At 48.4% G+C, this 25,140-nt stretch overlaps 1 protein-coding gene across 1 annotated transcript; it reads right to left on the reverse strand.

The window, feature by feature from the left end:
* Nucleotides 1-400: 400 nt before the first annotated feature.
* On the reverse strand, nucleotides 401-24,148 carry LOC148431090 (cellular tumor antigen p53-like). Its single transcript, XM_088466361.1, has 5 exons — nucleotides 24,041-24,148; nucleotides 4,154-4,239; nucleotides 1,222-1,270; nucleotides 881-1,054; nucleotides 401-622 (listed from the first exon to the last, which is right to left on the reverse strand). The coding sequence occupies exons 2-5, from the start codon at nucleotides 4,225-4,227 to the stop codon at nucleotides 401-403; spliced, it is 519 nt and encodes a 172-aa protein (XP_088322487.1). The 5' UTR covers nucleotides 4,228-4,239; nucleotides 24,041-24,148.
* Nucleotides 24,149-25,140: the final 992 nt, after the last annotated feature.

Consider the following 25,140-nt stretch of genomic DNA (forward strand, 5'->3'; position numbering starts at 1 on the left):
CCCCCCCCCCCACACACCGATCTCTAGTGATGGTATATGTCACATCTCATCATATATCCCCTGTACAGGGAGTTATACACTCACCCATCCCCCCCCCCACACACACCGATCTCTAGTGATGGTATATGTCACATCTCATCATATATCCCCTGTACAGGGAGTTATACACTCACCATCCCCCCCCCCCCCCCACCGATCTCTAGTGATGGTATATGTCACATCTCATCATATATCCCCTGTACAGGGAGTTATACACTCACCATCCCCCCCCCCCACAACACACCGATCTCTAGTGATGGTATATGTCACATCTCATCATATATCCCCTGTACAGGAGTTATACACTCACCATCCCCCCCCCCACACACCGATCTCTAGTGATGGTATATGTCACATCTCATCATATATCCCCTGTACAGGGAGTTATACACTCACCATCTCCCGGCTCCAGCGATCTCTCGTGATGGGGGCACCGTCTCACCACCTCTGCCACATGCTCGGACTTCTTGTAGACGGCTACGGCGCGCAGCACAGAGCCGCTGGGCGGAGGGTTCTGCACGCGGATGAGGACAGGACACGTCTTGGCAGACTGACAGAACAATTTGTTGAGGTCCGGAGAGTACTGTAGAGACAATAGGAGACAGTGATCAGACGGTAACGCTCTCACCCTAACTCCGTCCCATCAGCAGTCACAAAGCACAGAGAGCAGCATCTCAGCCAGAGGAGGGATTAACCCCTGAATGACTGCAGAGCATGAACCCTGTGGTGCCGGGATAAGGTGCAGAGCATCACAGATGGCTGCTGGGGAGGAGCGGCACACAGCACAGGACCGGTGACTTGTCTGGACATGTCCAGGACACATAGGAGCGGAGCCACTCACCGTACAGGTCACACTCTTTGCCGTCCCGTTCTGCTGGAACTCCAGTTTCAGGCCAAAGTGTCCTGGATAATCCTCTATGGAAGGGACAGCAGACGTAGGGACTGGAGCATAGGTGCTGCTGATCCCTCCCTCCTGTAATACAGACATGTCGGGAGGCAGCGAGTACTCAAAGTCCTGAAAGCGGAGATATGGGAACAGACAATGTAAGGTGTACAGCATGTACCAAGTCACCATCCGCACACCCTCCCACCCAAGGCCAACCCAGGAAATCCAAACATAGTCAGGAGACACCCCAGTACGAGGAAGGGGCTCAGCATACACCCCGAGAGGGGGTCACTCACCAGCAGGTTATCCTCAGCACGGTTTACAGTCTGTATACTGGCAGGTAACCTGTAACACAAGTAACGCAGGAGGAATCACACATAGGGCCTGACAGAGCAAGCTGCCCCTCCCCCTATAGGGTGACAGAGTGATGGGAGCTACGAGTCTGCCCCTCCCCCTGCAGGGTGACACAGACACAATATAAAGGAGGCTATGAGCCCGTCCCTCCCCCTGCAGGGTGACACAGACACAATATAAAGGAGGCTATGAGCCCGTCCCTCCCCCTGCAGGGTGACAGACACAATATAAGGAGGCTATGAGCCAGTCCCTCCCCCTGCAGACACAATATAAGGAGGCTATGAGCCCGTCCCTCCCCCTGCAGACACAATATAAGGAGGCTATGAGCCCGTCCCTCCCCCTGCAGGGTGACAGACACAGTATAAGGAGGCTATGAGCCTGTCCCTCCCCCTGCAGACACAATATAAGGAGGCTATGAGCCCGTCCCTCCCCCTGCAGGGTGACAGACACAGTATAAGGAGGCTATGAGCCCGTCCCTCCCCCTGCAGACACAGTATAAGGAGACTATGAGCCTGTCCCTCCCCCTGCAGGGTGACACAGACATAGTATAAGGAGGCTATGAGCCTGTCCCCTCCCCCTGCAGACACAATATAAGGAGGCTATGAGCCGTCCCTCCCCCTGCAGGGTGACAGACACAATATAAGGAGGCTATGAGCCCGTCCCTCCCCCTGCAGGGTGACAGACACAATATAAGGAGGCTATGAGCCAGTCCCTCCCCCTGCAGGGTGACAGACACAATATAAGGAGGCTATGAGCCAGTCCCTCCCCCTGCAGACACAATATAAGGAGGCTATGAGCCCGTCCCTCCCCCTGCAGGGTGACAGACACAGTATAAGGAGACTATGAGCCAGTCCCTCCCCCTGCAGACACAATATAAGGAGGCTATGAGCCCGTCCCTCCCCCTGCAGGGTGACACAGACACAATATAAGGAGGCTATGAGCCCGTCCCTCCCCCCTGCAGGGTGACAGACACAGTATAAGGAGGCTATGAGCCCGTCCCTCCCCCTGCAGGGTGACACAGACACAGTATAAGGAGGCTATGAGCCCGTCCCTCCCCCTGCAGACACAATATAAGGAGGCTATGAGCCCGTCCCTCCCCCTGCAGGGTGACAGACACAGCATAAGGAGGCTATGAGCCCGTCCCTCCCCCTGCAGGGTGACACAGACACAATATAAGGAGGCTATGAGCCTGTCCCTCCCCCTGCAGACACAGTATAAGGAGGCTATGAGCCCGTCCCTCCCCCTGCAGGGTGACACAGACACAATATAAGGAGGCTATGAGCCCGTCCCTCCCCCTGCAGACACAGTATAAGGAGGCTATGAGCCCCGTCCCTCCCCCTGCAGGGTGACAGACACAGCATAAGGAGGGCTATGAGCCCGTCCCTCCCCCTGCAGGGTGACACAGACACAATATAAGGAGGCTATGAGCCTGTCCCTCCCCCTGCAGACACAGTATAAGGAGGCTATGAGCCCGTCCCTCCCCCTGCAGGGTGGACACAGACACAATATAAGGAGGCTATGAGCCCGTCCCTCCCCCTGCAGACACAGTATAAGGAGGCTATGAGCCTGTCCCTCCCCCTGCAGGCACAGTATAAGGAGGCTATGAGCCTGTCCCTCCCCCTGCAGACACAATATAAGGAGGCTATGAGCCCGTCCCTCCCCCTGCAGGGTGACAGACACAATATAAGGAGGCTATGAGCCTGTCCCTCCCCCTGCAGGCACAGTATAAGGAGGCTATGAGCCTGTCCCTCCCCCTGCAGGCACAGTATAAGGAGGCTATGAGCCTGTCCCTCCCCCTGCAGACACAATATAAGGAGGCTATGAGCCCGTCCCTCCCCCTGCAGGGTGACAGACACAATATAAGGAGGCTATGAGCCTGTCCCTCCCCCTGCAGACACAATATAAGGAGGCTATGAGCCCGTCCCTCCCCCTGCAGGGTGACACAGACACAATATAAGGAGGCTATGAGCCCGTCCCTCCCCCTGCAGACACAATATAAGGAGGCTATGAGCCTGTCCCTCCCCCTGCAGGGTGTCAGACACAGTATAAGGAGGCTATGAGCCCGTCCCTCCCCCTGCAGATACAATATAAGGAGGCTATGAGCCTGTCCCTCCCCCTGCAGGGTGTCAGACACAGTATAAGGAGGCTATGAGCCCGTCCCTCCCCATGCAGATACAATATAAGGAGGCTATGAGCCTGTCCCTCCCCCTACAGGGTGACAGACACAGTATAAGGAGGCTATGAGCCCGTCCCTCCCCCTGCAGGGTGACAGACACAGTATAAGGAGGCTATGAGCCCGTCCCTCCCCCTGCAGATACAATATAAGGAGGCTATGAGCCTGTCCCTCCCCCTGCAGGGTGACAGACACAGTATAAGGAGGCTATGAGCCCGTCCCTCCCCCTGCAGGGTGTCAGACACAGTATAAGGAGGCTATGAGCCCGTCCCTCCCCCTGCAGATACAATATAAGGAGGCTATGAGCCTGTCCCTCCCCCTACAGGGTGACAGACACAGCATAAGGAGGCTATGAGCCCGTCCCTCCCCCTGCAGGGTGACAGACACAGTATAAGGAGGCTATGAGCCCGTCCCTCCCCCTGCAGGGTGACAGACACAGCATAAGGAGGCTATGAGCCCGTCCCTCCCCCTGCAGGGTGACAGACACAGTATAAGGAGGCTATGAGCCCGTCCCTCCCCCTGCAGGGTGACAGACACAGTATAAGGAGGCTATGAGCCCGTCCCTCCCCCTGCAGGGTGACAGACACAGTATAAGGAGGCTATGAGCCCGTCCCTCCCCCTGCAGGGTGACAGACACAGTATAAGGAGGCTATGGGGTAGACCGTTCCCTTGCAGGGTGTGATCATTAATGTGACACTTACAGACTCCACAAGTCCTCGAAGGTTTCCTGACTCAGTGGAGGGTCCATCCCGGTTTCACTTGGTGGATCCATCATAGACAGAAGACACTGTGGAGAACACAGACATCATATTACTCACAGTAATGAAGGAACCAGGTGGGGCAGCATCAGTAGAAGTTACCCCCATGTTTAGGGGCACCAGATAAACAGATTCCAAGGAAAAGTAGGGACTAATCTCTAGATCTAAAAGCAGAAGGCTGCAATAGGACTGATACACAAACCCCGGTCAGACAGGACAGAGCAGTGCTAGGTGCACTCAGAGGCCTCTATCCCTACAGAGTGTAAGCCGAGCAGGACCCTCTAACCTCGCTGCCTATTATCCAATCTTCTTCTATTACTCATTTGTCCCCAATGGTATAGATCACAGGTTCTCAAACTCAGTCCTCAGGACCCCAAACAGGGCATGTTTTCTAGGTCTCTCCACAGAATTACAAGTGTGTCAGTGAGTAATAAGTACACCTGTGCACCTGCTGGGTGACCTGGGAAATGTGTCAGTGAGTAATGAGTACACCTGTGCTCCTGCCGGGTGACCTGGGAAATGTGTCAGTGAGTAATGAGTACACCTGTGCACCTGCTGGGAGACCTGGGAAATGTGTCAGTGAGTAATGATTACACCTGTGCTCCTGCCGGGTGACCTGGGAAATGTGTCAGTGAGTAATGATTACACCTGTGCTCCTGCTGGGTGACCTGGGAAATGTGTCAGTGAGTAATGATTACACCTGTGCTCCTGCTGGGTGACCTGGGAAATGTGTCAGTGAGTAATGATTACACCTGTGCGCCTGCTGGGTGACCTGGGAAATGTGTCAGTGAGTAATGACTACACCTGTGCACCTGCTGGGTGACCTGGGAAATGTGTCAGTGAGTAATGAGTACACCTGTGCACCTGCTGGGAGACCTGGGAAATGGGTCAGTGAGTAATGATTACACCTGTGCTCCTGCTGTGTGACCTGGGAAATGTGTCAGTGAGTAATGAGTACACCTGTGCACCTGCTGGGTGACCTGGGAAATGTGTCAGTGAGTAATGACTACACCTGTGCACCTGCTGGGTGACCTGGGAAATGTGTTAGTGAGTAATGACTACACCTGTGCTCCTGCTGGGTGACCTGGGAAATGTGTCAGTGAGTAATGAATACACCTGTGCACCTGCTGGGTGACCTGGGAAATGTGTCAGTGAGTAATGACTACACCTGTGTGCCTGCTGGGTGACCTGGGAAATGTGTCAGTGAGTAATGATTACACCTGTGCTCCTCCTGGGTGACCTGGGAAATGTGTCAGTGAGTAATGATTACACCTGTGCTCCTGCTGGGTGACCTGGGAAATGTGTCAGTGAGTAATGACTACACCTGTGCACCTGCTGGGTGACCTGGGAAATGTGTCAGTGAGTAATGATTACACCTGTGCTCCTGCTGGGTGACCTGGGAAATGTGTCAGTGAGTAATGAGTACACCTGTGCACCTGCTGGGTGACCTGGGAAATGTGTCAGTGAGTAATGAGTACACCTGTGCACCTGCTGGGAGACCTGGGAAATGTGTCAGTGAGTAATGATTACACCTGTGCACCTGCTGGGTGACCTGGGAAATGTGTCAGTGAGTAATGAGTACACCTGTGCACCTGCTGGGAGACCTGGGAAATGTTTCAGTGAGTAATGATTACACCTGTGCACCTGCTGGGTGACCTGGGAAATGTGTCAGTGAGTAATGAGTACACCTGTGCACCTGCTGGGTGACCTGGGAAATGTGTCAGTGAGTAATGAGTACACCTGTGCTCCTGCTGGGTGACCTGGGAAATGTGTCAGTGAGTAATGACTACACCTGTGCACCTGCTGGGTGACCTGGGAAATGTGTCAGTGAGTAATGACTACACCTGTGCTCCTGCTGGGAGACCTGGGAAATGTGTCAGTGAGTAATGACTACACCTGTGCTCCTGCTGGGTGACCTGGGAAATGTGTCAGTGAGTAATGAGTACACCTGTGCACCTGCTGGGTGACCTGGGAAATGTGTCAGTGAGTAATGAGTACACCTGTGCACCTGCTGGGTGACCTGGGAAATGTGTCAGTGAGTAATGACTACACCTGTGCTCCTGCTGGGTGACCTGGGAAATGTGTCAGTGAGTAATGAGTACACCTGTGCACCTGCTGGGTGACCTGGGAAATGTGTCAGTGAGTAATGATTACACCTGTGCACCTGCTGGGTGACCTGGGAAATGTGTCAGTGAGTAATGACTACACCTGTGCTCCTGCTGGGTGACCTGGGAAATGTGTCAGTGAGTAATGAATACACCTGTGCACCTGCCGGGTGACCTGGGAAATGTGTCAGTGAGTAATGATTACACCTGTGCACCTGCTGTGTGACCTGGGAAATGTGTCAGTGAGTAATGATTACACCTGTGCAGCTGCTGGGTGACCTGGGAAATGTGTCAGTGAGTAATGATTACACCTGTGCAGCTGCTGGGTGACCTGGGAAATGTGTCAGTGAGTAATGATTACACCTGTGCTCCTGCTGGGTGACCTTGGAAATGTGTCAGTTAGTAATTAGTACACCTGTGCACCTGCTGGGTGACCTGGGAAATGTGTCAGTGAGTAATGATTACACCTGTGCTCCTGCTGGGTGACCTGGGAAATGTGTCAGTGAGTAATGATTACACCTGTGCGCCTGCCGGGTGACCTGGGAAATGTGTCAGTGAGTAATGAGTACACCTGTGCTCCTGCTGGGTGACCTGGGAAATGTGTCAGTGAGTAATGATTACACCTGTGTGCCTGCTGGGTGACCTGGGAAATGTGTCAGTGAGTAATGATTACACCTGTGCACCTGCTGGGTGACCTGGGAAATGTGTCAGTGAGTAATGAGTACACCTGTGCACCTGCTGGGTGACCTGGGAAATGTGTCAGTGAGTAATGATTACACCTGTGCACCTGCTGGGAGACCTGGGAAATGTGTCAGTGAGTAATGATTACACCTGTGCACCTGCTGGGAGACCTGGGAAATGTGTCAGTGAGTAATGACTACACCTGTGCTCCTGCTGGGTGACCTGGGAAATGTGTCAGTGAGTAATGAGTACACCTGTGCACCTGCTGGGTGACCTGGGAAATGTGTCAGTGAGTAATGATTACACCTGTGCACCTGCTGGGTGACCTGGGAAATGTGTCAGTGAGTAATGAATACACCTGTGCACCTGCTGGGTGACCTGGGAAATGTGTCAGTGAGTAATGATTACACCTGTGTGCCTGCTGGGTGACCTGGGAAATGTGTCAGTGAGTAATGATTACACCTGTGCTCCTCCTGGGTGACCTGGGAAATGTGTCAGTGAGTAATGATTACACCTGTGCTCCTGCTGGGTGACCTGGGAAATGTGTCAGTGAGTAATGACTACACCTGTGCACCTGCTGGGTGACCTGGGAAATGTGTCAGTGAGTAATGATTACACCTGTGCTCCTGCTGGGTGACCTGGGAAATGTGTCAGTGAGTAATGAGTACACCTGTGCACCTGCTGGGTGACCTGGGAAATGTGTCAGTGAGTAATGAGTACACCTGTGCACCTGCTGGGAGACCTGGGAAATGTGTCAGTGAGTAATGATTACACCTGTGCACCTGCTGGGTGACCTGGGAAATGTGTCAGTGAGTAATGAGTACACCTGTGCACCTGCTGGGAGACCTGGGAAATGTGTCAGTGAGTAATGATTACACCTGTGCACCTGCTGGGTGACCTGGGAAATGTGTCAGTGAGTAATGAGTACACCTGTGTACCTGCTGGGTGACCTGGGAAATGTGTCAGTGAGTAATGACTACACCTGTGCACCTGCTGGGTGACCTGGGAAATGTGTCAGTGAGTAATGAGTACACCTGTGCTCCTGCTGGGTGACCTGGGAAATGTGTCAGTGAGTAATGACTACACCTGTGCACCTGCTGGGTGACCTGGGAAATGTGTCAGTGAGTAATGACTACACCTGTGCTCCTGCTGGGAGACCTGGGAAATGTGTCAGTGAGTAATGACTACACCTGTGCTCCTGCTGGGTGACCTGGGAAATGTGTCAGTGAGTAATGAGTACACCTGTGCACCTGCTGGGTGACCTGGGAAATGTGTCAGTGAGTAATGAGTACACCTGTGCACCTGCTGGGTGACCTGGGAAATGTGTCAGTGAGTAATGACTACACCTGTGCACCTGCTGGGTGACCTGGGAAATGTGTCAGTGAGTAATGACTACACCTGTGCACCTGCTGGGTGACCTGGGAAATGTGTCAGTGAGTAATGACTACACCTATGGTGCAACAAAATAGGCCGAGGCTATATGAGCAACAGCTAATAAATAAGCGATTAGTGATAGGGGAGTAATTAGGGTTATATATCAGTACACTATGAGGGGTAATAGATGTGATGGGGAGTAATTAGGGTTATATATCAGAACACTATGAGGGGTAATAGATATGATGGGGAGTAATTAGGGTTATATATCAGTACACTATGAGGGGTAATAGATGTGATGGGTGTAATTAGGGTAATATATCAGTACACTATGAGGAGTAATAGATGTGATGGGTGTAATTTGGGTAATATATCAGTACACTATGAGGAGTAATAGATGTGATGGGGAGTAATTAGGGTTATCTATCAGTACACTATGAGGGGTAATAGATGTGATGGGGAGTAATTAGGGTTATAGATCAGTACACTATGAGGGGTAATAGATGTGATGGGGAGTAATTAGGGTTATAGATCAGTACACTATGAGGAGTAATAGATGTGATGGGAGTAATTAGGGTTATAGATCAGTACACTATGAGGAGTAATAGATGTGATGGGTGTAATTAGGGTTATATATCAGTACACTATGAGGGGTAATAGATGTGATGGGTGTAATTAGGGTTATATATCAGTACACTATGAGGGGTAATAGATGTGATGGGGAGTAATTAGGGTTATATATCAGTACACTATGTGGGGTAATAGATGTGATGGGTGTAATTAGGGTTATATATCAGTACACTATGAGGGGTAATAGATGTGATGGGAGTAATTAGGGTTATATATCAGTACACTATGAGGAGTAATAGATATGATGGGGAGTAATTAGGGTTATATATCAGTACACTATGATGGGTAATAGATATGATGGGGAGTAATTAGGGTTATTTATCAGTACACTATGAGGAGTAATAGATGTGATGGGGAGTAATTAGGGTTATATATCAGTACACTATGAGGAGTAATAGATATGATGGGGAGTAATTAGGGTTATATATCAGTACACTATGAGGGGTAATAGATGTGATGGGGAGTAATTAGGGTTATTTATCAGTACACTATGAGGAGTAATAGATGTGATGGGGAGTAATTAGGGTTATATATCAGTACACTATGAGGAGTAATAGATATGATGGGGAGTAATTAGGGTTATATATCAGTACACTATGATGGGTAATAGATATGATGGGGAGTAATTAGGGTTATATATCAGTACACTATGAGGGGTAATAGATGTGATGGGGAGTAATTAGGGTTATATATCAGTACACTATGAGGAGTAATAGATATGATGGGGAGTAATTAGGGTTATATATCAGTACACTATGAGGGGTAATAGATATGATGGGAGTAATTAGGGTTATATCAGTACACTATGAGGGGTAATAGATGTGATGGGGAGTAATTAGGGTTATATATCAGTACACTATGAGGGGTAATAGATGTGATGGGTGTAATTAGGGTTATATATCAGTACACTATGAGGGGTAATAGATATGATGGGGAGTAATTAGGGTTATATATCAGTACACTATGAGGGGTAATAGATGTGATGGGGAGTAATTAGGGTTATATATCAGTACACTATGAGGGGTAATAGATGTGATGGGGAGTAATTAGGGTTATATATCAGTACACTATGAGGGGTAATAGATGTGATGGGGAGTAATTAGGGTTATATATCAGTACACTATGAGGGGTAATAGATATGATGGGGAGTAATTAGGGTTATTTATCAGTACACTATGAGGAGTAATAGATGTGATGGGGAGTAATTAGGGTTATATATCAGTACACTATGAGGGGTAATAGATATGATGGGGAGTAATTAGGGTTATATATCAGTACACTATGAGGGGTAATAGATGTGATGGGGAGTAATTAGGGTTATATATCAGTACACTATGAGGGGTAATAGATATGATGGGAGTAGTTAGGGTTATATATCAGTACACTATGAGGGGTAATAGATATGATGGGTGTAATTAGGGTTATATATCAGTACACTATGAGGAGTAATAGATGTGATGGGGAGTAATTAGGGTTATATATCAGTACACTATGAGGGGTAATAGATGTGATGTGGAGTAATTAGGGTTATATATCAGTACACTATGAGGGGTAATAGATATGATGGGGAGTAATTAGGGTTATATATCAGTACACTATGAGGAGTAATAGATGTGATGGGGAGTAATTAGGGTTATATATCAGTACACTATGAGGGGTAATAGATGTGATGGGGAGTAATTAGGGTTATATATCAGTACACTATGAGGGGTAATAGATGTGATGGGGAGTAATTAGGGTTATATATCAGTACACTATGAGGAGTAATAGATGTGATGGGTGTAATTAGGGTTATATATCAGTACACTATGAGGGGTAATAGATGTGATGGGTGTAATTAGGGTTATATATCAGTACACTATGAGGGGTAATAGATGTGATGGGTGTAATTAGGGTTATATATCAGTACACTATGAGGGGTAATAGATGTGATGGGTGTAATTAGGGTTATATATCAGTACACTATGAGGAGTAAAATGTGATGGGTGTAATTAGGGTTATATATCAGTACACTATGAGGGGTAATAGATATGATGGGGAGTAATTAGGGTTATTTATCAGTACACTATGAGGAGTAATAGATGTGATGGGGAGTAATTAGGGTTATATATCAGTACACTATGAGGGGTAATAGATGTGATGGGTGTAATTAGGGTTATATATCAGTACACTATGAGGGGTAATAGATGTGATGGGTGTAATTAGGGTTATATATCAGTACACTATGAGGGGTAATAGATATGATGGGGAGTAATTAGGGTTATTTATCAGTACACTATGAGGAGTAATAGATGTGATGGGGAGTAATTAGGGTTATATATCAGTACACTATGAGGGGTAATAGATGTGATGGGGAGTAATTAGGGTTATATATCAGTACACTATGAGGGGTAATAGATATGATGGGAGTAATTAGGGTTATATATCAGTACACTATGAGGGGTAATAGATGTGATGGGGAGTAATTAGGGTTATATATCAGTACACTGAGGGGTAATAGATGTGATGGGGAGTAATTAGGGTTATATATCAGTACACTATGAGGGGTAATAGATGTGATGGGGTGTAATTAGGGTTATATATCAGTACACTGAGGGGTAATAGATGTGATGGGGAGTAATTAGGGTTATATATCAGTACACTATGAGGGGTAATAGATGTGATGGGGAGTAATTAGGGTTATATATATCAGTACACTATGAGGGGTAATAGATGTGATGGGGAGTAATTAGGGTTATATATATCAGTACACTATGAGGGGTAATAGATGTGATGGGAGTAATTAGGGTAATATATCAGTACACTATGAGGAGTAATAGATGTGATGGGAGTAATTAGGGTTATATATCAGTACACTATGAGGGGTAATAGATGTGATGGGTGTAATTAGGGTTATATATCAGTACACTATGAGGGGTAATAGATGTGATGGGAGTAATTAGGGTTATATATCAGTACACTATGAGGGGTAATAGATATGATGGGGAGTAATTAGGGTTATATATCAGTACACTATGAGGAGTAATAGATGTGATGGGGAGTAATTAGGGTTATATATCAGTACACTATGAGGGGTAATAGATATGATGGGGAGTAATTAGGGTTATATATCAGTACACTATGAGGAGTAATAGATGTGATGGGGAGTAATTAGGGTTATATATCAGTACACTATGAGGGGTAATAGATGTGATGGGGAGTAATTAGGGTTATATATCAGTACACTATGAGGGGTAATAGATGTGATGGGGTGTAATTAGGGTTATATATCAGTACACTATGAGGGGTAATAGATATGATGTGGAGTAATTAGGGTTATATATCAGTACACTATGAGGGGTAATAGATGTGATGTGGAGTAATTAGGGTTATATATCAGTACACTATGAGGGGTAATAGATGTGATGGGGAGTAATTAGGGTTATATATCAGTACACTATGAGGGGTAATAGATATGATGGGTGTAATTAGGGTTATATATCAGTACACTATGAGGGGTAATAGATATGATGGGGAGTAATTAGGGTTATATATCAGTACACTATGAGGAGTAATAGATGTGATGGGGAGTAATTAGGGTTATATATCAGTACACTGAGGGGTAATAGATATGATGGGGAGTAATTAGGGTTATATATCAGTACACTATGAGGAGTAATAGATGTGATGGGGAGTAATTAGGGTTATATATCAGTACACTATGAGGGGTAATAGATGTGATGGGGAGTAATTAGGGTTATATATCAGTACACTATGAGGGGTAATAGATGTGATGGGTGTAATTAGGGTTATATATCATACACTATGAGGGGTAATAGATGTGATGGGGAGTAATTAGGGTTATATATCAGTACACTACGAGGGGTAATAGATGTGATGGGGAGTAATTAGGGTTATATATCAGTGCACTATGAGGGGTAATAGATGTGATGGGGAGTAATTAGGGTTATATATCAGTACACTATGAGGGGTAATAGATGTGATGGGGAGTAATTAGGGTTATATATCAGTACACTATGAGGGGTAATAGATGTGATGGGAGTAATTAGGGTTATATATCAGTACACTATGAGGGGTAATAGATATGATGGGGAGTAATTAGGGTTATATATCAGTACACTATGAGGAGTAATAGATGTGATGGGGAGTAATTAGGGTTATCTATCAGTACACTATGAGGGGTAATAGATGTGATGGGTGTAATTAGGGTTATATATCAGTACACTATGAGGGGTAATAGATGTTATGGGAGTAATTAGGGTTATATATCAGTACACTATGAGGGGTAATAGATGTGATGGGAGTAATTAGGGTTATATATCAGTAGACTATGAGGGGTAATAGATGTGATGGGAGTAATTAGGGTTATATATCAGTACACTATGAGGAGTAATAGATGTGATGGGAGTAATTAGGGTTATTTATCAGTACACTATGAGGGGTAATAGATATGATGGGGAGTAATTAGGGTTATATATCAGTACACTATGAGGAGTAATAGATGTGATGGGTGTAATTAGGGTTATATATCAGTACACTATGAGGGGTAATAGATATGATGGGAGTAATTAGGGTTATACATCAGTACACTATGAGGGGTAATAGATATGATGGGGAGTAATTAGGGTTATATATCAGTACACTATGAGGGGTAATAGATGTGATGGGTGTAATTAGGGTTATATATCAGTACACTATGAGGGGTAATAGATATGATGGGTGTAATTAGGGTTATATATCAGTACACTATGAGGGGTAATAGATGTGATGGGGTGTAATTAGGGTTATATATCAGTACACTATGAGGGGTTATAGATGTGATGGGGAGTAATTAGGGTTATATATCAGTACACTATGAGGGGTAATAGATGTGATGGGTGTAATTAGGGTTATATATCAGTACACTATGAGGGGTAATAGATGTGATGGGTGTAATTAGGGTTATATATCATACACTATGAGGGGTAATAGATGTGATGGGGAGTAATTAGGGTTATTTATCAGTACACTATGAGGGGTAATAGATGTGATGGGTGTAATTAGGGTTATTTATCAGTACACTATGAGGAGTAATAGATGTGATGGGGAGTAATTAGGGTTATTTATCAGTACACTATGAGGGGTAATAGATGTGATGGGGAGTAATTAGGGTTATATATCAGTACACTATGAGGGGTAATAGATGTGATGTGGAGTAATTAGGGTTATATATCAGTACACTATGAGGGGTAATAGATATGATGGGGAGTAATTAGGGTTATATATCAGTACACTATGAGGAGTAATAGATGTGATGGGGAGTAATTAGGGTTATATATCAGTACACTATGAGGGGTAATAGATGTGATGGGGAGTAATTAGGGTTATATATCAGTACACTATGAGGGGTAATAGATATGATGGGGAGTAATTAGGGTTATATATCAGTACACTATGAGGAGTAATAGATGTGATGGGAGTAATTAGGGTTATATATCAGTACACTATGAGGAGTAATAGATGTGATGGGTGTAATTAGGGTTATATATCAGTACACTATGAGGAGTAATAGATGTGATGGGTGTAATTAGGGTAATATATCAGTACACTATGAGGGGGTAATAGATGTGATGGGTGTAATTAGGGTTATTTATCAGTACTCTATGAGGGGTAATAGATGTGATGGGTGTAATTAGGGTTATTTATCAGTACACTATGAGGGGTAATAGATGTGATGGGGAGTAATTAGGGTTATATATCAGTACACTATGAGGGGTAATAGATGTGATGGGTGTAATTAGGGTTATATATCAGTACACTATGAGGGGTAATAGATGTGATGGGTGTAATTAGGGTTATATATCAGTACACTATGAGGGGTAATAGATGTGATGGGTGTAATTAGGGTTATTTATCAGTACACTATGAGGGGTAATAGATGTGATGGGGTGTAATTTGGGTAATATATCAGTACACTATGAGGGGTAATAGATGTGATGGGTGTAATTAGGGTTATATATCAGTACACTATGAGGAGTAATAGATGTGATGGGTGTAATTAGGGTTATATATCAGTACACTATGAGGGGTAATAGATGTGATGGGGAGTAATTAGGGTTATTTATCAGTACACTATGAGGGGTAATAGATGTGATGGGGAGTAATTAGGGTTATCTATCAGTACACTATGAGGGGTAATAGATGTGATGGGAGTAATTAGGGTTATATATCAGTACACTATGAGGGGTAATAGATGTGATGGGAGTAATTAGGGTTATATATCAGTACACTATGAGGGGTAATAGATATGATGGGGAGTAATTAGGGTTATATATCAGTACACTATGAGGGGTAATAGATGTGATGGGGAGTAATTAGGGTTATATATCAGTACACTATGAGGGGTAATAGATGTGATGGGGAGTAATTAGGGTTATATATCAGTACACTATGAGGAGTAATAGATGTGATGGGTGTAATTAGGGTAATATATCAGTACTCTATGAGGGGTAATAGATGTGATGGGGAGTAATTAGGGTTATATATCAGTACACTATGAGGGGGTAATAGATGTGATGGGTGTAATTAGGGTTATTTATCAGTACACTGAGGGGTAATAGATGTGATGGGGAGTAATTAGGGTTATATATCAGTACACTATGAGGGGTAATAGATGTGATGGGGAGTAATTAGGGTTATATATCAGTACACTATGAGGGGTAATAGATGTGATGGGTGTAATTAGGGTTATATATCAGTACACTATGAGGGGTAATAGATGTGATGGGGAGTAATTAGGGTTATATATCAGTACACTATGAGGGGTAATAGATATGATGGGGAGTAATTAGGGTTATATATCAGTACACTATGAGGGGTAATAGATGTGATGGGTGTAATTAGGGTTATATATCAGTACACTATGAGGGGTAATAGATGTGATGGGGAGTAATTAGGGTTATATATCAGTACACTATGAGGGGTAATAGATGTGATGGGGAGTAATTAGGGTTATATATCAGTACACTATGAGGGGTAATAGATGTGATGGGGAGTAATTAGGGTTATATATCAGTACACTATGAGGGGTAATAGATGTGATGGGGAGTAATTAGGGTTATATATCAGTACACTATGAGGGGTAATAGATGTGATGGGGAGTAATTAGGGTTATATATCAGTACACTATGAGGGGTAATAGATGTGATGGGTGTAATTAGGGTTATATATCAGTACACTATGAGGGGTAATAGATGTGAGGGGGAGTAATTAGGGTTATATATCAGTACACTATGAGGGGTAATAGATGTGATGGGTGTAATTAGGGTTATATATCAGTACACTATGAGGGGTAATAGATGTGATGGGGAGTAATTAGGGTTATATATCAGTACACTATGAGGGGTAATAGATGTGAGGGGGAGTAATTAGGGTTATATATCAGTACACTATGAGGAGTAATAGATGTGATGGGGAGTAATTAGGGTTATATATCAATACACTATGAGGGGTAATAGATGTGATGGGAGTAATTAGGGTTATTTATCAGTACACTATGAGGGGTAATAGATATGATGTGGAGTAATTAGGGTTATATATCAGTACACTATGAGGAGTAATAGATGTGATGGGGAGTAATTAGGGTTATATATCAGTACACTATGAGGGGTAATAGATGTGATGGGGAGTAATTAGGGTTATATATCAGTACACTATGAGGGGTAATAGATGTGATGGGGAGTAATTAGGGTTATTTATCAGTACACTATGAGGGGTAATAGATGTGATGGGTGTAATTAGGGTTATATATCAGTACACTATGAGGGGTAATAGATGTGATGGGGAGTAATTAGGGTTATATATCAGTACACTATGAGGGGTAATAGATGTGATGGGGAGTAATTAGGGTTATTTATCAGTACACTATGAGGGGTAATAGATGTGATGGGGAGTAATTAGGGTTATATATCAGTACACTATGAGGGGTTATTGTAGGACAACACTGTAGGGGAAGTGTAAGGAAACCCCCTCCACACGTCAGTGGTCTGTACCAGGCCTGCTGGGATCTGCTGCTGGACGGTACCAATGCCACGAAATAAGGGGGGGAGCTAGGGGAGAATGGTGACAGTCGAAGAGAAAAGATGACGGCGGGAGGACGTCACCATGGCGACAACAAACAGGGGGGCGGAGCCTCCAGAGGAAGAACATAGATCCCTCCACGCTGGAGACCGGAAGCAAGCACCAAACGGAAGTGCGTCACCGGGGAGGAGCCGTATGATCAAAACAAACAAACCGCGGCGCGCACTGGCCACACTACCACAGCCCCCCCCCCATTCCCAGCATACAGCCCCCCCGCATTCCCAGCATACAGCCCCCCCGCATACAGCCCCCCCCCCATTCCCAGCATACAGCCCCCCCCCATTCCCAGCATACAGACCCCCCCCCATTCCCAGCATACAGCCCCCCCCCATTCCTAGCATACAGCCCCCCCCATTCCTAGCATACAGCCCCCCAGCATACAGCCCCCCCCCATTCCCAGCATACAGCCCCCCCCCATTCCCAGCATACAGCCCCCCCCCATTCCCAGCATACAGCCCCCCAGCATACAGCCCCCCAGCATACAGCCCCCCCCATTCCCAGCATACAGCCCCCCCCCATTCCTAGCATACAGCCCCCCCCCATTCCCAGCATACAGCCCCCCCCATTCCCAGCATACAGCCCCCCCCCATTCCCAGCATACAGCCCCCCCCCCATTCCCAGCATACAGCCCCCCCCCATTCCCAGCATACAGCCCCCCCCCATTCCCAGCATACAGCCCCCCCCCCATTCCCAGCATACAGCCCCCCCCATTCCCAGCATACAGCCCCCCCCCATTCCCAGCATACAGCCCCCCCCCATTCCCAGCATACAGCCCCCCCCCATTCCCAGCATACAGCCCCCCAGCATACAGCCCCCCCCATTCCCAGCATACAGCCCCCCAGCATACAGCCCCCCCCATTCCCAGCATACAGCCCCCCAGCATACAGCCCCCCCCCCATTCCCAGCATACAGCCCCCCCCATTCCCAGCATACAGCCCCCCCCATTCCCAGCATACAGCCCCCCCATTCCCAGCATACAGCCCCCCCATTCCCAGCATACAGCCCCCCCCCATTCCCAGCATACAGCCCCCCCCCATTCCCAGCATACAGCCCCCCCCCATTCCCAGCATACAGCCCCCCCCCCATTCCCAGCATACAGCCCCCCCCCCCATTCCCAGCATACAGCCCCCCCCCATTCCCAGCATACAGCCCCCCCCCATTCCCAGCATACAGCCCCCCCCATTCCCAGCATACAGCCCCCCCCCATTCCCAGCATACAGCCCCCCAGCATACAGCCCCCCCCATTCCCAGCATACAGCCCCTCCCCGGCCGCCATACAGAGCCCCAGCCCAGCATACAGGCTCCCCGGCCCCCACACACTTCTAAGCATTCCAAACATACAGCCCACCAGCCCCCACAGATACTCCAACACAGCCCCCCAAACAATCTCCGTGACATACAGGTCCCCCCTCCCAGATACCCTCCCCACACACACACAGGCCTCATCTTAGTAGTCAGTGACCAGCCTTTTGTTATTACAGTATCCTGGCACCATATAGCTGGTGCTGTGAGACCATACAAGTAACAGATGGCTGCTATGACTGTGTCCCCTGCACCTTTCTATCGTCTCCACACTCACAAACCATTTTACTAATTATAATCAAATTATATTTTCACTGAATGTTCAGGAAAATAATCCGACCCGTTAAAAAACAAAACAAATAAATTCTCATCACTGATTGTGGAACCAGTTTCCAGTCCTGGGCAATTAAAATGACTAAACAAACGTGGCAATAAGCGGACATACATATATATTACAGGTCAGACTGGTATACAGTGGGTATGGTATATAGAGGCCAGCGTCTGACCAGAATACTCCTGAATGGTATACAGAGGATGCTATAGAGTAGTGTTTCCCCAACCTCTGTACTTAAGGCACACGATCAATCCCGGTTTTAGTAAGATCCATGCTTGAGCGCAGATTGTTAAATCAGAATAACTGAGGTACTAATTATGACACTTGTGCTCAACCATGGATATCCTCAAAACCTGGACAGTTGGCGTGCCTTGAGGACAATGGTTGGGAACTACTGGATAGAGGTTATAAGGTGACGGAGGGGTATGCAGAGAATGGTATAGACAGTGACTGAGAGGTATACAGAAAAATGTATAGAGGACGGAATAGACAGTGACGGAGGGGTATGCAGAGGACGGTATAGACGGTGACGGAGGGGTATGCAGAGGACGGTATAGACGGTGACGGAGGGGTATGCAGAGGACGGTATAGACGGTGACGGAGGGGTATGCAGAGGACGGTATAGACGGTGACGGAGGGGTATGCAGAGGACGGTATAGACGGTGACGGAGGGGTATGCAGAGGACGGTATAGACGGTGACGGAGGGGTATGCAGAGGACGGTATAGACGGTGACGGAGGGGTATGCAGAGGACGGTATAGACGGTGACGGAGGGGTATGCAGAGGACGGTATAGACGGTGACGGAGGGGTATGCAGAGGACGGTATAGACGGTGACGGAGGGGTATGCAGAGGACGGTATAGACTGTGACGGAGGGGTATGCAGAGGACGGTATAGACCAGTGTTGGCTAACCTTGACACTCCAGCTGTTAAGGAACTACATAACCCAGCATGCACTGCTACAGTTTTGCTATTGGGGCATGCTAAAACTGTGGTAGGGCATGCTGGGATATATAGTGCCACAACAGCTGGAGTGTCAAGGTTAGCCAACACTGGTATAGACAGTGACGGAGGGGTATGCAGAGGACGGTATAGACGGTGACGGACGGGAATACAGAGGACGGTATAGACGGTGACGTATACAGAGGACGGTATAGACGGTGACGGAGGGGTGTGCAGAGGACGGTATAGACGGTGATGGGTATACAGAGGACGGTATAGACGGTGACGGAGGGGTATACAGAGAAATGTATAGAGGACGGTATAGACAGTGACGGAGGGGTATGCAGAGGACGGTATAGACAGTGATGGAGGGGTATGCAGAGGAATGTATAGACGGTGACGGAGGGTTATACAGTGAAATGTATAGAGGACAGTATAGACAGTAACGGAGGGGTATACAGAGAAATGTATAGAGGACGGTATAGACAGTGACGGAGGGTATACAGAACGGTATAGACAGTGACGGAGGGGTATGCAGAGGACGGTATAGACGGTGACGGAGTGGTATGCAGAGGACGGTATAGACGGTGACGGAGGGGTATGCAGAGGACGGTATAGACTGTGACGGAGGGGTATGCAGCGGACGGTATAGACGGTGACGGAGGGGTATGCAGAGGACGGTATAGACGGTGGCGGAGGGGTAGGCAGAGGACGGTATAGACGGTGGCGGAGGGGTAGGCAGAGGACGGTATAGACGGTGGCGGAGGGGTATGCAGAGGACGGTATAGACGGTGGCGGAGGGGTATGCAGAGGACGGTATAGACTGTGATGGAGGGGTATGCAGAGGACGGTATAGATGGTGACAGAGGGGTATGCAGAGGACGGTATAGACCAGTGTTGGCTAACCTTGACACTCCAGCTGTTATGGAACTACATAACCCAGCATGCACTGCTACAGTTTTGCTATTGGGGCATGCTAAAACTGTGGTAGGGCATGCTGGGATATATAGTTCCACAACAGCTGGAGTGTCAAGGTTAGCCAACATTGGTATAGACAGTGACGGATGGGTATGCAGAGGACGGTATAGACGGTGACGGACAGGTATACAGAGGACGGTATAGACGGTGACGGAGGGGTTTGCAGAGGACGGTATAGACGGTGACGGGTATACAGAGGACGGTATAGACAGTGACGGAGGGTTATACAGAGAAATGTATAGAGGACGGTATAGACAGTAACGGAGGGGTATACAGAGAAATGTATAGAGGACGGTATAGACAGTGACGGAGGGGTATACAGAGAAATGTATAGAGGACGGTATAGACAGTGACGGAGGGGTATACAGAGGACGGTATAGACAGTGACGGGTATACAGAGGACGGTATAGACGGTGACGAAGGGGTATACAGAGGACGGTATAGACGGTGACGGAGGGGTAGGCAGAGGACGGTATAGACGGTGACGGAGGGGTAGGCAGAGGACGGTATAGACGGTGACGGAGGGGTAGGCAGAGGACGGTATAGACGGTGACGGAGGGGTAGGCAGAGGACGGTATAGACGGTGACGGAGGGGTAGGCAGAGGACGGTATAGACGGTGACGGAGGGGTAGGCAGAGGACGGTATAGACGGTGACGGAGGGGTAGGCAGAGGACGGTATAGACGGTGACGGAGGGGTAGGCAGAGGACGGTATAGACGGTGACGGAGGGGTAGGCAGAGGACGGTATAGACGGTGACGGAGGGGTAGGCAGAGGACGGTATAGACGGTGACGGAGGGGTAGGCAGAGGACGGTATAGACGGTGACGGAGGGGTAGGCAGAGGACGGTATAGACGGTGACGGAGGGGTAGGCAGAGGACGGTATAGACGGTGACGGAGGGGTAGGCAGAGGACGGTATAGACGGTGACGGGTATACAGAGGACGGTATAGACGGTGACGGAGGGGTATGCAGAGGACGGTATAGACGGTGACGGAGGGGTATGCAGAGGACGGTATAGACGGTGACGGAGGGGTATGCAGAGGACGGTATAGACGGTGACGGAGGGGTAGGCAGAGGAATGTATAGAGGACGGTGTAGACAGTGACGGAGGGGTATACAGAGAAATGTATAGAGGACGGTATAGACAGTGACGGAGGGGTATACAGAGGACGGTATAGACAGTGACGGAGGGGTATGCAGAGAAATGTATAGAGGACGGTATAGACAGTGACGGAGGGGTATGCAGAGGACGGTATAGACAGTGACGGAGGGGTATGCAGAGAAATGTACAGAGGACGGTATAGACGGTGACGGAGGGGTATGCAGAGAAATGTACAGAGGACGGTATAGACGGTGACGGAGGGGTATGCAGAGGACGGTATAGACGGTGACGGAGGGGTATGCAGACGACGGTATAGACGTGACGGAGGAGTATGCAGAGGACGGTATAGACTGACGGAGGGGTATGCAGAGGACGGTATAGACTGACGGAGGGGGTATGCAGAGGACGGTATAGACGGTGACGGAGGGGTATGCAGAGGACGGTATAGACGGTGACGGAGCGGTATGCAGAGGACGGTATAGACGGTGACGGGTATACAGAGGACGGTATAGACAGTGACGGAGGGGTATGCAGAGGACGGTATAGACGGTGACGGAGGGGTATGCAGAGGGCGGTATAGACGGTGACGGAGGGGTAGGCAGAGGGTGGTATAGACGGTGACGGAGGGGTATGCAGAGGGCGGTATAGACAGTGAGAGGGGTATACAGAGGACGGTATAGACGGTGACGGAGGGGTATGCAGAGGACGGTATAGACGGTGACGGAGGGGTATGCAGAGGACGGTATAGACAGTGACGGAGGGGTATACAGAGAAATGTATAGAGGACGGTATAGACAGTGACGGAGGGGTATACAGAGGACGGTATAGACAGTGACGGGTATACAGAGGACGGTATAGACAGTGACGGAGGGGTATGCAGAGGACGGTATAGACGGTGACGGAGGGGTATGCAGAGGACGGTATAGACGGTGACGGAGGGGTATGCAGAGGACGGTATAAACGGTGGCGGAGGGGTATGCAGAGGACGGTATTAACGGTGGCGGAGGGGTATGCAGAGGACGGTATAGACGGTGGCGGAGGGGTATGCAGAGGACGGTATAGACGGTGGCGGAGGGGTATGCAGAGGACGGTATAGACGGTGGCGGAGGGGTATGCAGAGGACGGTATTAAGTGTGGCGGAGGGGTAGGCAGAGGACAGTATAGACGGTGGCGGAGGGGTATGCAGAGGACGGTATAGACAGTGACGGAGGGGTATACAGAGAAATGTATAGAGGACGGTATAGACAGTGACGGAGGGGTATACAGAGGACGGTATAGACAGTGACGGGTATACAGAGGACGGTATAGACAGTGACGGAGGGGTATGCAGAGGACGGTATAGACGGTGACGGAGGGGTATGCAGAGGACGGTATAGACGGTGACGGAGGGGTATGCAGAGGACGGTATAGACGGTGACGGAGGGGTATGCAGAGGACGGTATAAACGGTGGCGGAGGGGTATGCAGAGGACGGTATTAACGGTGGCGGAGGGGTATGCAGAGGACGGTATAGACGGTGGCGGAGGGGTATGCAGAGGACGGTATAGACGGTGGCGGAGGGGTATGCAGAGGACGGTATAGACGGTGGCGGAGGGGTATGCAGAGGACGGTATAAACGGTGGCGGAGGGGTATGCAGAGGACGGTATTAAGTGTGGCGGAGGGGTAGGCAGAGGACAGTATAGACGGTGGCGGAGGGGTATGCAGAGGACGGTATAGACGGTGGCGGAGGGGTAGGCAGAGAAATGTATAGAGGACGGTATAGATGGTGACGGAGGTGTATTCAGAGGACGGTATAGACAGTGACGGAGGGGTATACAGAGAAATGTATAGAGGATGGTATAGACAGTGACGGAGGGGTATGCAGAGGACGGTATAGACAGTGACGGAGGGGTATGCAGAGAAATGTATAGAGGACGGTATAGACGGTGACGGAGGGGTATTCAGAGGACGGTATAGACTGTGACGGAGGGGTATACAGAGAAATGTATAGAGGACGGTATAGACGTGGCGGAGGGGTATACAGAGAAATGTATAGAGGACGGTATAGACGTGGCGGAGGGGTATACAGAGAAATGTATAGAGGACGGTATAGACGTGGCGGAGGGGTAGGCAGAGGATGTAATAAGGTGACAGACTGTATACCGTAGACAGTATAGAGAGGCTATAGAGTGCTAGAGGACACTATAGAGGATACAGGGTGACAGAGATGTATATAGAGGATATAGGTTGAATGAGCCGTATATAGAGGCTATAGGGTGACTCACCCGTGTTGGGAGCAGACAGATCGGGTGTCCGCCGTCCTCGTGTCGGGAATTCCCCAACTACCCCCGTCATGCATCGCGATCACCACGCCCACAAGAAAGCTATAAGGCTGCTGTGCAGTAACTTCCGGGGTATGCTGGAACGCACATCACGTGACACCTCCAGGGTTTATACCACGTGATCTGTTTTCCTTCTGTTAATTGGAAGGTTTTTAAGCTTCGATCCTGAATATTAATATACTGAGAGTAAATCACAGACTGAGGGATGGACAGCTCAGGTGAGTGACAGGGTGAGATACTCTGCGGTGAGATACTCTGCGGTGAGATACTCTGCAGGGACCGCTCTGGTGAGTGACAGGGTGAGATCTGCAGGGACCGCTCTGGTGAGTGACAGGGTGAGATACTCTGCGATGAGATACTCTGCAGGGACCGCTCTGGTGAGTGACAGGGTGAGATACGCTGCGGTGAGATACTCTGCAGGGACCGCTCTGGTGAGTGACAGGGTGAGATACGCTGCAGACAGGTGTGAGTGACAGAGTGAGAGAGTCTGCGGTGAGATACTCTGTAGGGACAGCTCTGGTGAGTGACAGGGTGAGATACTCTGCAGACAGGTGTCGTGAGTGACAGGGTGAGAGAGTCTGTCGTGAGATACTCTGCAGTGACAGCTCTGGTAGGTGACAGGGTGAGAGAGTCTGCAGTGAGATACTCGGAAGGGATAGCTCTGGTTGGTGACAGAGAGAGAGTCTGCAGAGACAGATCTGTTGGGAGAGATAATCTGTGGGGACAGCTCTGGTGAGTGACAGGGTGAGAGAGAGTGTGGTGAGTGACACAGGTGAGTGACAGGGTGAGACAGTCTGCAGTGATAGTCTGTGGGGTCAGATCTGGTGAGTGAGATACTCTGCAGGGGCAAGTCTGGTGGGTGACAGGGTGAGTCAGTCTGCAGGGAAAGGTGTGGTGGGTGACAGGGTGAGAGAGTCTGCGGGGACAGCTCTGGTGGGTGAGGGGCGGGGGGAGAGTCTGCGATGAGATGCTCTGCAGGGACAGCTCTGGTGGGTGACAGCGTGAGTCTGCGGTGAGATGCTTTGGTGGGTGACAGGGTGTAG

The sequence above is a fragment of the Taudactylus pleione genome, unplaced genomic scaffold (assembly GCF_031769625.1).
Source record: "Taudactylus pleione unplaced genomic scaffold, aTauple2 ptg002917l, whole genome shotgun sequence".
NCBI lineage: Eukaryota > Metazoa > Chordata > Amphibia > Anura > Myobatrachidae > Taudactylus > Taudactylus pleione.

Bases quoted from the DNA above. Each gene is read 5' to 3' on its own strand.
- LOC148431090 (XM_088466361.1), bottom strand. From the start codon at position 4,227: ATGATGGATCCACCAAGTGAAACCGGGATGGACCCTCCACTGAGTCAG. The intron at 1,055-1,221 runs GTGAGTGACCCC...CTCCGCTTTCAG, and splicing joins GTGCTGAGGATAACCTGCTG to GACTTTGAGTACTCGCTGCC. The intron at 623-880 runs GTGAGTGGCTCC...TTGTCTCTACAG, and splicing joins CAAAGAGTGTGACCTGTACG to TACTCTCCGGACCTCAACAA.